The following is a 15031-nucleotide window of genomic DNA, read 5'->3' as shown; positions in this document are numbered from 1 at the left end:
ATGGCAAGCCGTTCCACAGGACTACATCCAGCATCTCTACGATCGTCTCCATGGGAGAATAGCAGCCTGCATTGCTGCGAAAGGTGGATATACACTGTACTAGTGCCGACATTGTGCATGCTCTGTTGCCTGTGTCTATGTTCCTGTGGTTCTGTCAGTGTGATCATGTGATGTATCTGACCCCAGGAATGTGTCAATAAAGTTTCCCCTTCCTGGGACAATGAATTCACGGTGTTCTTATTTCAATTTCCAGGAGTGTAGTTACTACATATCGATACATGAATCGTTCCTATTCCCTCACGGACTATTTAAATGTTTATGGCTCATATTTTTCACTTCAGGCACAGACTATTTAAGCGAAAGTAAATTATTTTCAAGGAAGAGAAAAACATATTAGCAGGTGCGACATCGTGAATTGAAGTAACCATCCAAGGAAAGTTTATTTTAATGCTCTTCAATCCCAGTGTTTGACTGCAGACATACATCAGTTTATTATCGATTTCGGTCTTTAGTGGCCACCTTAAGATTTGTTTTGTGAAGGAAAAATATTAATGCAAATAAATGTGCAATATAAACTACACATGGTGACATTTTACCAGACAATGCTGTTACACATGCGCAGATATCGAACATGGGCTAGATAAACATACCTGAATATCAAAAGGTAAGATAGTTCATGAAATAAAAACAATTAGGCTAACATAGCGACGTTAATTTCAGTCAAATGTGGAAAACATCCAGTATGGACAGAAATAATAATAATAATAATAATAGAAACATGACATCCAGCGTGTTACGACTTCATACACAAACTTCCGACTGATGGGACTGTCAACCAGCGCCGGCAACGATTTTAGTTTTATCCTAGATTCTATCGGAATTTTCCCTAATATACGTTACAAAATCTTTAAAATCTCTGAATTTAGGGCATTTAATTATAATAAAGTACAACACATTGTTTCACTTTTCAATAACATAAAATATATATAATACAATATTCAGAACTTCTATAGATTTACAAGATCAGAAGCTTTCAGCTACTACTTTTACACCTTTCGTGGCATTTAACGTGACGCTATCGGACTGTAAAACTGAGCAGTTGTTTTCTAGGACTCCCATTTGTGTTTGAAGTTGCTCGTTAAGGGTTCCGTTGTTAAGTCTATTTGCCTTATCTGTTTTTACATTTTTGAGAACACCGAATAATGTTCCTGCCTCAGCATTTGAAAGTGGAACTGCTAGTAAAAATGTAATGACCATTTCGAGATTTTCGTAAGTAAAATGGTCACGATGATCTTTCAACCTTATTGCCTTATACCAATAAATTTAAGCTCCCAATTTTCTTTATATTTCGTCTTGACCTTCAACCCCAAAATGCTTGGCGTCGATAAGAGCTTGATTATCCCATTCATCGTCTGCTTTTTGCATGTTTTTTTTTGTCACCAAAAAATTGAAATGGCAAAACACGTCTTCCACAGACTGTCTCCAGTTTTCGTGCTACTTGTGGATTACCCTGTTACGCAGCCATTATAATCAATCGACTTTTCATGCGATTACTGTAAGTATAATACGACTAAATTCCGATGTCACCCTTAACAACTGTAATAGAACAGCTAATATAGTAACTTAACGTTAGACGGATTGCACACAATAAGGGTTTGAGAGAATACCTTTTAATGTTTTGTGGGGCCACAAAGCAATACGTAAAGTTGCGCCTATTATAAATAATAAGGTTACCATCTCAAGATCGACTTTTCACTAAATTTCCCAAAATTCCTGTTAAAATAAAACAGCCCTGAACCACACAAAATATGTTTCGTCCTAAAAAGTGGTGAAATCCCTATAAGTGGAAACACCGCTTCAACATCATACTGCGGTGCAATCACAACAGCAGAACACCAGCGCACTTAGCAACTGCATGCACAGCATGCATCACCAAATTAAAAAAATATATATAACAACAGTTATGAATAGTGTTCTAATTCCGGTATGTACAAAATAAATTGCGGCGACTATGATCAATACTACAATAGGTAGAGAGCCACCTATTTAGCATACCGTTTCAGGGGAACATATGCAGTAAGAGAATAATACTACCATCGGGATGCATTTGGCAAAGCCCACCAACTGCGTTTATGATATCGAGAGCAATTTCCGTACTCTGCATGTTGCACCGAATGATCGTTTTTTCAGATTATTCGAGGAATTAAAGGTTAATAACAGCAGGAAGACAGTACCTAAAAAATTATCAGTGAACAGACTGAATTTGTTCGTAACGCACATTTTTCCTCTAAATGGTAATAAGCTAAAACTGTTCGATTACCTTATCTGATTATTGTCCACAAGTACAGGACGCTCACTTTCACATTTTTTTGGGTCTTGAGGGACGTGATAGACCCTCTAACGTAAACAGGTGGCTTCGCAAGTTAAACATAGTCGTTGTTAATTATCCTCTTCTCATAGAGGCAGTACTGTTTGCTGTTTTACGCAATTATATCCTCCTTGCTGACAATTTTTATATACTACGCAGTTATTTTATGCAAAATGGTGCCTATATGTTGTCACTTGTACTCTCAAATGTTCGTTATACTACAACTTGATTTTTTTTTCTTTATTAATATGCTATATTTTTTGCCAACTGATGTTTCTACAACATTTTATTACCCCATCAAGCCATTTTAATTATTGTTTGCTATTCCTGACAATACACATGCCACACATTCTTGTTTTTCGTAGCTATCTTAACTATTATTGATATTTGTCCTGTAAGCTTTGTGTGCAGTTAATGACACCTGGCGAATATCGCCAAGTGCGCTTGTGTTCTGGCATAGTGATTGCACCGCAAAACGATGTCGCCAAATGCGTTGCCTCGTTGAATACACCGGTTCTCGTCAGATCAAGCAACGTTGGGTGGCGCCAGTCCTTGAATGCATAACCGCCGTATATGTCAAATGCTGTTGCCCGTTTTCCAGTACCCCTTGATAACGACAGCACCTGACAGAGGTTGAAAGGAACCTCATTGTGGGTCTCCATTTGGCCAGCTGCTCAAACGGTGCAATATCCAGATTTGAGGGCTTTCGGATGTGACAGTGGCCCGATGTTGAGCTGCATGGGAACATGAGGGTAGGCATGTATTAAACCGAGGACCTAGAAACGACGGAGAGGCTTCGTCCCGCCGTAGCCCTCAGTGGTTCACAATCCCACCACAGGCCAGAGCAGTCCACCCACCCCGCCGCCCCACACCGAACCTAGGGTTATTGTGCGCAGTGGACACCCCCCCTCCCTCCACCCCCCGCCCCACCTCCCGGGAACGTCTCATACCAGACAAGTGTAACCCCAAATGTTTCTGTGGTAGAATAATTATGGTGTACGCGTACGTGGAAATTGTGTTTGCGCAGCAATCGCCGACACAGTGTAACTGAGGCAGAATAAGGGGAACCAACCCGCATTCGCCGAGGTAGATGGAAAAAACCATCCACAGACCGGCCAGCACACGAGAGTAGGCATATTCGTCATTATGTTCTGGCCTCCACAAGGGAGGATCGCCGTAACGAGCACTGAGCACATCATAAGTAACTCTTGCACATCTGTGCCTGCCATCCGAGAACAAATAATAGATTCCCTGCAACTTTCTGTGTCATCCCACATCATTGGCCGGAGACTAGCAGGTGCCACACTAGGATATTACTGACCGATGCTTAGGCAGCCGTTAACTCGCAAAACAAAAGGGTTTCATTTGGAGTGGTGCCGTGAAAGGGAAGCGTGGACTGTTGATCAATGGCGTTGCATAGTGTTTAGCAAAGAGCCGCATTTCTGCACTATTCCAGATGATCATCGTCAATTTCACTTTTCATACCAATCTGACATTTGTTGCTTTCATTGTATTGCTGTTTTTGTTGTCACGGCGACAGGAACGGTCGCAGGGGAGAAGTGACGGAAAGCACGGCAGGACAGAGTGGCCCTCGAACAACAACACAATGGGAGAGGACAGACACGACCAACGAAGGACAGAACGAACAACAAGAAGCGTGAAACAACGGAGTCACAAGAAAACCTAACAACCACGTCCACTCGTACACAGAACAAGAAAATAAATAAGCTGTCTAAGGCGAGGCGGTGTGTCCAAAGACGTACACAGGGTTAGACTGGCTGGCTGAGCGAGAGGCAGGCGCTTAAATATTCTATCGGGGGCGCCGCTATTGGTCGCTGGAACCACGTGTTCCACTGTGGCGCCCTCACACTAAATGCGGGCCAGGAGGCGCGCGCCGCCACGGCTTACGGCGCGATGGTGCAGAGACCTCTAGGGGTCTTCGACGTCCATGACGTCTGGTGGGGATTCAAATTCCGCGGCGCGTGGCACCAGAGGTTCAATGACCAGCGTTATATTAGTTCGAGAATATTCATTTCTGAAAACAGGCTCCTAGTGATACTTTCACAATCTGCATAAAAGCCGAGATAGAAAGAAGACGAGAAAGGAGTACAGACTGAAACTAACGCCACGGTTAGACGAGAGGGCTGACGGGCGACCGTGGTGTTGCAGTGTTCGACGAGGACTTCGTGTTCGAGGTGTCGCCGGCAGCGCTGCCGCGGCGCACGCTGGAGGTACTTCTGTATGACTTCGACGCGTACTCGCGCCACCACAGCATCGGCGGCGTGCAGCTGCCGCTGGCGCAGATCGACCTCTCCGAGAGGCTCACCCTCTGGAGGCAGCTCGGGCCCTGCGCCGATCAGGACGCCAAGGTAGAGAGTGGCGGCAGCTTAAGCAATTGTAGCTATAAGTTTTAGTGTCCTCAATCAACAGCAGCCTTACTATATTTAACCTACCCATAATCGTTGTTGTTGTTGTGTGCTTCAGTCGTCTGATACAACTCTCCATATTACTCTGTCCTGTGCAAACCTCTTCGTGTCCAAATAACTTCTGCAATTTCTATCTTTCAAATCTACTTCTGTATTCATCTCCTGGTCTCCCTCTACAGTTCTTACCCCTCACACTTCCCTCCAGTACTAAATTGGTGATTCCTTGATGTCTGCTGGCCGGTGTGGCCGAGCAGTTCTAGGCGCTTCAGTCTGGAACCGTGAGACCGCTTCGGTCGCAGGTTCGAACCCTGCCTCGGGCATGGATGTGTGTGATGTCCTTAGGTTAGTTAGGTTCAATTAGTTCTAAGCTCTAGGGGACTAATGACTTCAGATGTTAAGTCCCTTAGTGTTCAGAACCATTTGAGCCTTGATGTCTCAAAATGTGTCCTATCAACTAATCCCTTCTTCTAGTCAGGTTGCGCGACAAATTCCTTTTCTCCCCGCTTCCATTTAGTACCTTTTTATTAATTACCCTCCTCTTCTTCAGCATTCTTCTGTACTTCCACATTTCAAAACCTTCTATTCTCTTCTTATCTAAACTCTTTATCGTCAATGTTTCCCCTCCACACATGGCTACACTCCATACAAATAATTTCCGAAAAGACTTCCTAACACTTAAATCTACATTCGATGTTAACAAATTTTTCTTCTTCAGAAACGCTTTTCTTCCCTTTGCCAGTCTACGTTTTATATCCTCTCTACTTCTGCCATCGTCGGTTATTTTAATGCCCAAATAACAAACCTCATTTACTACTTTACGTGTCTCGTTTCCTAATCTAATTCCCCCAGCATCGCCTGATTTAATTCGACTACATTTCTCTATCCTTATTTTGCTTTTGCTGATTTTCATCTTAAGTCCTCCGTTGAAGACACTGTCGATTCCGTTCAACTGCTCTTACAGGTCGTTTACTATCTCCGACAGAATTACAATGCCATCGGCAAAACTCATTTTTTATTTCTGCTACCTGAACTTTAATTCCTACTCAGACTGAATAACATCGGTGATAGGCTACAACCCTGTTTCACTTCCTTCTCAACTACTGCTTCCCTTCCTGCCCCTTGACTCTTATAACTACCTTCTGGCTTCTGTACAAATTGTAAATAACGTTTTTCTCCCTGTATTTTACCTACGATACTTTCGAAATTTAAAAAGAGAACTGCAATCAACATTGCCAAAAGTGTTCTCTAAATCTACAAATGCTATAAACCTAGGTTTGCCTTTCTTTAACCTAACTCCTAAGATAGGTCGTAGGGTCAGTATTGCCTCGCGTGTTCCTGCATTTCTCCGGAATCCGAACTGATCTTCCCTGAGGTCGGCTTCTACTAGTTTTTCTATTCTTCTGTAGAGAATTGGTGTTGCTATTTTGCAGCCATGAGTTATTAAACTTATAGTTCGGTAATAGTCACACCTGTCAACATCTGCTCCTTTGGAATTCGAATTATTACGTTCTCCTTGAAGTCTCAGGGTATTTCGTCTGTCTCATACACCGTGCACACCGGATGGAAGTGTTTGCCCTTAATTATGTCTAGTCTATTCCGATTGATTTTCACAGGCTTGTGGGAAAAAGATAATTTAAAAAAAATTAATCTTCTACATCAATCGGAATTTCCAAACCCCAAAGGTAACGGCTTTTCGTTAGTCCCCTATGTATTTTAAATAGTAAGACGGAATGCATAACAGTTTATCTACGATACACACCAAGGTAGTACAACTTGTAAAGTTTCTAAAGAGAAATCAGTTTTTCTAAGAACAGGAGATAATAATTTCGAATTGGCAGGTACTGTTCAAAACTTTTTTAGAGTTATGATTCCATTATCATCTGTATTATATCAGGGCACGTGATTTATTATGATGACACATTTAGAGAATACTTACACCAGGTTATTAAAATATTTCTTAATATACTTTCGATTACACCCAGTAATCTTGTTAATTGTTGGTAAGAGTCCCCAGATTTTCTCAGCGGGTATCTTCAGCATATGGGTCTCATCTCTGCCGCCGAATCACGTTTTGTGTGTCTTACAATATTTTCTCGAGACAACTGTCGCACGTCGTCAGATCGTGGATGTTTGTTACTGCTGGCAAACAGCAGTTGCCACTAAAGATACACTGCCTGACAAGAAAAACGAAGCATACAGAAGGAGAGGAGGAAAAGTAATTTCACAAGTTGAGAGGGTATGTTATGTTACTTCAGTGATAATAAATTCGAGTCAAATTTACGAAGGACTTGGCAGTAGGGGGCCACTTATCAGTATAGTGTGGCACCCCTTCTGGCCTGGATGCCTCTCCTGACGCAAGCTGGTACTGATGCAGCAACGGAGTTGACGTCCAAGCTGGTCCACAAATGTAGGATTGGGATCACATTTGGAGATCTTTTTAGCCACGGGAGTACCTCAACATCACGCAGACAGTTTATAGAGACACGTGCTAAATGTGGACGAGCGCTGTCCTTTTGAAATATGACAGCATAATACCATCGATGAGAGGTAAAACATGATGGAAGAGGATCTCCATGCTCTCACAGTGCCCTCGGTGACAACTAGCCGTGACTTGAAGTCATACTCGATACTCACTGGCGCACCAGACGCTAACAGAATACTTTTTGTGGATTTTATGGTACATGGAAGGACAATCAGTTCTGAAGCCTATCTGTGAAATGAACCACGGCCCTTCCCGATGTAGGGGAACGTACCTCAACGATACAGATGGCCATACTGCGTGAGCTACCACAACTGAGGGGTATGTGCGGAGAAGCCAAACTAACCCGTGGATCCTGTAGATGGGCAGCGTTTTCAGTAGCTGTAGGGTCAACAATTTGGCTGACTGAATCTGGCCTTGTAACCTTAGCCAACATAGCCTTACTGTGATGGTAATGCGAACGGCTGAAAGCAAGGGGAAACAACAGTAATTTTTTTCGGATGGCAAGCAGCTCTACTGTGTGGTTAAATGTTGATAGCATCCTTTTGGATAAAATATTCTGGAGGTAAAATAGTCCTTAATTTGAATCTCCAGGTGGGGTATACTCAGAAAGATCTCGTCATCAGGAAAAAAATGACATTATGTGTGTCGGATGGTGGACTGTTAGACCTCTTGATCGGGAAAGCAGGGTAGGGAAATCAGCAAGTTAAATTCATAGGTTGAGATTCGAAATGGTGAAAATTGGTGGAGCACGGTGGCAGGAAGAACAGGACTTCTGGCCAGGTTAGTATAGAGTAATCAACAAATAATCAAAGAGGGGTAATGCAGGAGTAGCTCAAATAATGGATAAGAAAACAGAAATGCGGGTGGGCTACTATGAACACTACATTACAGCCAAGGTAGCCACGTAGTCAACACTCACCACAGTTGTACAAGTTTATGTGCAAACTATTTCACAGATGACGAAGAGATTGAAAGAATGTGTACTGATATATAGGAGACTACCCAGATAGTTAAATGAGAGCCGGCCAGTATGGCCGAGCGGTTCTAGGCGCTTCCGTCTGGAACCGCGCGACCGCTACGGTCGCATATTCGAATCCGGGCATGGATGTGTGTGATGCCCTTAGGTTAGTTAGGTTTAAGTAGTTCTAAGTTCTAGGGGACTGATGACCTCAGATGTTAAGTCCCATAGTGCTCAGAGCCATTTGAAGCCAGTTAAATGAGAAGAAAACTTAATTGTGATGGAATTCGATAGTAGGAAAACTAAGAGAAAGACAAATAATATAAGAATTTCGACTGGGGGAAAGGAATAAAAGAGGAATCCTCCTGGTAGAAATTAGCACAGAGCAGTATTTAATCATCGCTAACACTTAGTTTAAGAATCATGAAAGAAGTGTTGTGTACATGGAAGAGATTTAGGGACACTAGAAGGTTCCAGTTTCATTGTATAATTATAAGACAGAGGTTTTGAAACCAGATTTTAAGCTGTAAGATATCTCCATGGGTAAATATGGACTTTGGCCACAACTTATTGTTTATGAACTGAAAATTAAAGCTGAAAACATTGCATAAAGCAAACTGAGAAGATGAGATCTGGAGAAATTGAAAAAATCAGAGGTTGCTGAGGGTATAAGAGAGAGCTGCAGGCGATATTGGACTGAAGCAACGGAAAGAAATACGGTAGAAAACGAGTGGGCAACTTTGAGAAATGAAATAGTGAAGGCAGTAGGGGATCACTTAGGTAACAAGACTAGGCCTTGTAAGTAACATAGGAGGTACTGAATTTAATTGACAATAGGAGAAAATGTAAAAGGAAATTCAGACGTCTAAAACAAAGAAGTTGACAGAAAGTGCAAAATGGCTAAACAGGAATGTCCAGAGGACAAATGCAAGGTCGTAGAAAAATGTATAACAAGGCGAAAGATAGATACCATTTATAGAAAAATTAAAGAGACTTATGTAGGAAAAAGAATCAGCCATATGAGTATCAAGAACTCAGCTAGTAAGCCAGTACTAAGTAAAGAATGAAAAGCTGAAAGGTGGTGGGTATATGTAGAGACTCGATAGAGGGGAAACAAACTTGAGGAGAGTACTATAGAAAGAGGTCGTAGATGAAGATGAGATTAGAGATTTGATACTGAGTGAATAATTTGACAGAGCACTGAAAAACCAAAGTGGAAACAAGGCCCCTGAAGTAGACGACATTCCCTCAGAACTGCAGATATCCGTTGGAGAGGAAGCCATGACAAAACTATTCCACCAGGTATGCAAAAGAGAGGATGGTGCAGATAAAACAAGGTCGTGTAAGTATAAAGAAAATGCAGTGAAATTACAGAAACGAAGAGCTGAAATGGACTTACCATATATTTAAAATAAAAAATACAGTGAAAAAAATTTATAGAAATTGTTGAAAGTGATGCCCTGCAATATCAATATACAGCCATACACATCTAACAATATTCAGATACTCCCGGTGTAAAATTCGGATATCGATGACAGCAACTTCACGGCTGATGTCTTTCAGCTCCAGCAGAGTGTTTGGATATGTTTCATAGACCTTGCTTTTCAAGTGTCCCCACAGGGGAAAAAAATCACATGTTGTTACATCTGGAGAACATGGTGAAGACAACATGGACTCTTTCCAGGGATGCCTTAGACATTTAGCTTCTTGCCTCATCTTACTGAAAGAAGTATTGCTCTTAAAATTCAGTGAGTTGAACACAAAATAAGTCAAAAATTTCCATACATGCAACCATGCTGAGGGTATTGTCAAAAAATATAGGTCCAATGTTGTGTGTCCCTTTTACACTATACCAAACACTGATTTCTCCATCATGAAGCAGTTGCTGACACACAATGTTAGGTTACCCAGTACCTCGTGATTGCGAATTCACGTGACCTGAAAGATGAAGTCGTGCTTTATCACCCATGATGTAATGGAAAGGGTGTAAGAAACCATGGTTGATGTTCTTCAAAAGCCACGTGCAGTCATCTACACGTTTCTCTCATCCCCTGTAATTGCTGCACAACCGTCAAACGATATGGCTTCAAATTAACACTTTTCAATATCCGCTGACAACTCCTCCTATTTATATCTGCTGGGCCAATTTACGTGTAGACTTCTTTGGGCTCTGAATAATGCTTCGGGGAATTTCTGCAATAACTTCTGGTGTGCGAACTGAAGGAATTCCTTGTCGTTTTAGATTTTGCACAGATCCGTAAGTGTACCGGTTTTTATACAGACCCTGTCTTTTTCTCTTTGCTGTAAGCCCTCTATCCGGATACTTAACCCCGAAAATTTCGAGAGGTTTCTTAATCAATCTTGTTTCCACATATGCTTACACAATTTCAATTCTTTCTTCTATCGAGAAAGTAATTTTGCATACCACGAAGAGAAATGTCTAACTTCACTGATGAAATAAACTGAAATGCTGGCAGAAGAATGCAAACAATCGATTATTGCATAAAACTGTCCATTGTTGTGGCTGTTTACTCTGTTTCAGAAGTCGAAATTCTGCACTCACATTTAAAGAGGAGGGGGGCTATTTTTAATTACGCCACCGTGTATATGAGAAAGACTTAAGGAAGAATGAAATAATTACAATTCCAAAGAAAGCAGCTGCTGACAAGAAAACATGACCGAACTATCATTTCAAGAGGTTGTGGCTGCAAAACACTGACATGACACGAATTACATAATGATAGCAAAGCTGGTAGAAGCCGACCTCGAGAGGATCAGTTTGGATTCCAGAGAAATATTGGAACACGTCAGGCAACACAGACGCTACGACTTGTCATAACGGCGAAGCTGAGAAGGGCAAACGTACGTTTATAGGGTTCGTAGATTTAGAGAAGGCTTTTGTTAGAACTGACTGAACTACACTCTTTGAAATCTTGAAGGCAGCAAGGATGAAATACAGTGAGCAGAAGGCAACTCACAACTAGCACTAAGGGTTGTAGCCCATCCGCAATGTTGTTCAATCTGTACATTAAGCAAGCTGCGAAGAAACCCAAGGAGAAATTTGGAAAGGGAATTAAGTTCAGGGAGAATAAATAAAAACTTTGGAAGGTTTGTCGATGACATTGTAATATTGTCAGAGATGGCTAAGGACTTAGAAGAGTTGTTGAATGGAATTGATTGTGTCTTGAAAGGATATAAGTGGACATCAACAAAATTAGAAAAAGAATAAAGGGATATACTTGAATCAAATCACGCGAATTAGATTAGAAAATGTAGATAAGTTTTACTATTTGGGCAGCTACACTATGTGACACTCCCAAAAACATACGTTTTTCATATTAGGTGCATTGTATTGCCACCTACTGCCAGGTACTCCATATCAGCGACCTATGTAGTCATTAGACATCGTGAGAGAGCAGAATGGAGTGCTCCACGGAACTCACGAAATTCGAACGCGGTTAGGTGATTGGGTGTCACATGTGTCATATGTCTGAACGCGAGATTTCCACACTCCTAAACATTCCTAGGTCCACTGTTTCCCATGTGATAATGAAGTGGAAACGTGAAGGGACACGTACAGCACAAAAGCGTACAGGCCGACCTTGTCTATTGACTAACAGAGACCGCCGACAGTTGAAGAGGGCCGGTCGCGGTGGTCTAGCGGTTCTAGGCGCTCAGTCAGGAACCGCGCGACTGCTACGGTCGCAGGTTCGAATCCTGCCTCGGGCATGGATGTGTGTGATGTCCTTAGATTAGTTAGGTTTAAGTAGTTCTAAGTTCTAGGGGACTTATGACCACAGATGTTGAGTCCCATAGTGCTCAGAGCCATTTGAACCATTTTGTAGTTGAAGAGGGTCGTAATGTGTAATAGGGGGACATCTATCCAGACCATCACACAGGAATTCCGAACTGCATCAGAATCCACTGCAAGTACTATGACAGTTAGGCGGGAGGTGAGAAAACTTGGATTTCATGGTCGAGCGGCTGCTCATCAGCCACACATCACACTGGTAAATGCCAAACGACGCCTCGCTTGGTGTAAGAAGCGTAAACATTGGACGGTTGAACAGTGGAAAAACGTTGTGTGGAGTGACGATTCACGGTACACAATGTGCCGATCCAATGGTAGTGTGTGAGTATGGCGAATGCCCGGTGAACATCATCTGTCAGCATATGTAGTGCCAACAGTTAAATTCGGAGACGGTGGTGTTATGGTGTGGTCGTGTTTTTCATGGAGGCTTGCACTCCTTATTGTTTTGCGCTCACTGGCCGGCGACACCACAGTGGTGTCGTGTGCATAGTATCACGAAGTGGCCGGCGACAGCACTTTAGTATCTTTTTCATTGTGCTGGTGTTTTGTTTAGGTAACAATAAGTTACACATGTCAACAAGCTTTTTTGTTTTTATAAGTACTTGTGCACTTTCATCATGGCAGACGAAAGAGACGATACGATTATTTACGATGAATGCGTGAACGTCTTGTCTGACGGTCCGGACGACTTGGCCGATTGGGAAGAAGACACTGGATATCGAAAAACTGAAAGTGAAGCAGAATCGTCTGAAGATAGTGAAATACGTCCAAGAAGTGTTCAGCGAACGCTACGGTTGCCAACTGATTCGGATGAATCAGACGAAGAAGATAGACTATGATTTACTGAGGACCAATAATAAATTTGAAGATCTCCGGGTCCACACATATTTCCCAAAGATATACACAGCGTTGTGGATATTGTAGAATTATATATTGGGAACGATCTATTTGAATATATTAGCAACGAAACCAACCAGTTTTACAGTCAAAACTGCAATAGAAGGAAACTGGATTTTAAAAAAAAACAAATTTGTCGACGTTACGGGAACTGAACTTAGGAAATGGTTTGGGCTTGCTATCCTTATGGGAACTGTAAAAAATGCAAAGATCGATGATTATTAGTCAACGAATCCGTTGACAGAGACACCGATATTTCGCCAAACGATATCCCGCAACCGATTCAGACAAATATTATCATTTTCACATTTTTCCGACAACAACAATAAACCGGATAATGCCAACCAGCTTTTGAAAGTGAAATTCGTAACTGATTATTTTTCCAAAAAGTTTAAAGAAACGTTTAATCTAAGTCAAAACATCTCAATTGATGAAGGAATGATACCATGACGTGGACAGTTAAATTTTGAAGTTTACAATCCGTCGAAAATTACGGAATATGGAATACTCATTCGGATGCTGTGTGATACGAGAACGGGATACATTTCTTCATTCAAGATACCTACCGGCCCTGGACAACCTTTAGCAAAAACAGTGATGAAACTATTGACACCTTCTTGTGGAAAGTGACATCCCTCTAAATGGATAATTATTATAACAGTGGAAGACTTGCAGAGAAGTTACTTGAAAAGAAAATTCGAGTCTATGGAACGATACGGCAAAATATAGGATTTCCGGAAAAATTAAAGCGCGCAGAAGTCAATGTGTTTGAAGCTTTTCATCAACGGAAAGGTGACAGGCGGCCGGCGACAATCCAAGTAATCCGAATTAGCGCTGCCGGCGCCAAGTGAATAAATTTTTACGAGACATGCGGATGGCAAAGTGTTAATATTTACAAAAAATGTGAGTGTTAGCTTCAGTTTCGAACGGCACTCCCCATCCAACGCGTGGCATTTTCCCTACAACGCCTGCCCCAATAACCCCCAGCACTACCGCTCTCCCCACGCATGCCTTGCCATTTGCATATCTACCGGCCGCGATATTCTGCGCGGACTACAGCTCGAATAATAAAAGAGGAGGTACTGAATCGAAGTAAATAAATCTACAACACAACTTGACTAAGAGAAGGGATCAAAAAAGAATGGTTCTGAGCACTATGGGACTTAACATCTGAGGTCATCAGTCCCCTAGAACTTAGAACTACTTAAACCTAACTAACCTAAGGACATCACACACATCCACGCCCGAGGCAGGATTCGAACCTGCGACCGTAGTGGTCCCGCGGTTCCGGACTGAAGCGCCTAGAACCGCTCGGCCACATCGGCCGGCGAGAAGGGATCGGTTGATAGGACACATCCTGAGGCATCAAGCAACCAACAGTTTGGTAATGGATGGAAGTGTTGGGGTAAAAATTGTAGAGGGCTCAGACACAGTGAGCAGGTTCAAATGGATGTAGGTTGCAGTACTTACACAGAGGTGAAGAGTCATGCACAGGATGGACTGGCTTAGAGAGCTGCAACAGACCGGTCTTTTGGACTAAAGATAACAACAACAACAACAACTGTGACACATTACGAAATGTGAGAAGAGTCATTCAAAACAAGTGATACAGTATCATGTTCTTGAACAACAATTCTCGGCCACACCCTCCCCTAAAAGAAAGTGAATCGTTAAGCCAGCTCAAATGGGGAAATTTTTAACATCCACCCTACAGCCTAGATTTTGTTCCGTGTGATTTCTACTTCTTCATGCAAATGGAAAAATGACTTTGCTCTCAACTTTTTTAAATCTGATGAAAAACTTCCACATGGTATCCTGGACTGGCAACATCATCAGAAGGATGAATTTTATGCAAAAGACCATAATAAACACTAAAAGCTGAATGGTGAATGTGTGGGGAAGTAATACAATTTTAAGAGGTCTGTAAGATACTGTGGCATCCGTCACACAGCATGCCGACTGAGGGAAGAAAGAAGGAAGATAAGTGTTTATTTTTCCCATCTATGACGAGGTCATTTCAGATGGGGCAAGAACTCGCATTGGGCAGAACAGAGCAGGAAATCGATTGTAGCCCTCTCAAAAGAAATGC

The 15031-nt window shown here is 42.1% G+C and overlaps 1 protein-coding gene across 1 annotated transcript in view; it reads left to right on the top strand.

The window, feature by feature from the left end:
* Positions 1-15031, top strand: part of LOC126259851 (synaptotagmin-5) — a 203984-nt gene that overhangs the window by 170288 nt on the left and 18665 nt on the right. The window contains exon 7 of the mRNA XM_049956906.1: positions 4538-4737. Coding sequence (XP_049812863.1) covers positions 4538-4737 — 200 coding nt within the window. The remainder of the gene's footprint in view (positions 1-4537; positions 4738-15031) is intronic.

The sequence above is a fragment of the Schistocerca nitens genome, chromosome 5, assembly GCF_023898315.1.
Source record: "Schistocerca nitens isolate TAMUIC-IGC-003100 chromosome 5, iqSchNite1.1, whole genome shotgun sequence".
NCBI classification, from domain to species: domain Eukaryota; kingdom Metazoa; phylum Arthropoda; class Insecta; order Orthoptera; family Acrididae; genus Schistocerca; species Schistocerca nitens.
The sequence above is the reverse complement of the archived record's forward strand: the minus strand, read 5'-3'. Positions and strand labels throughout refer to the sequence as shown.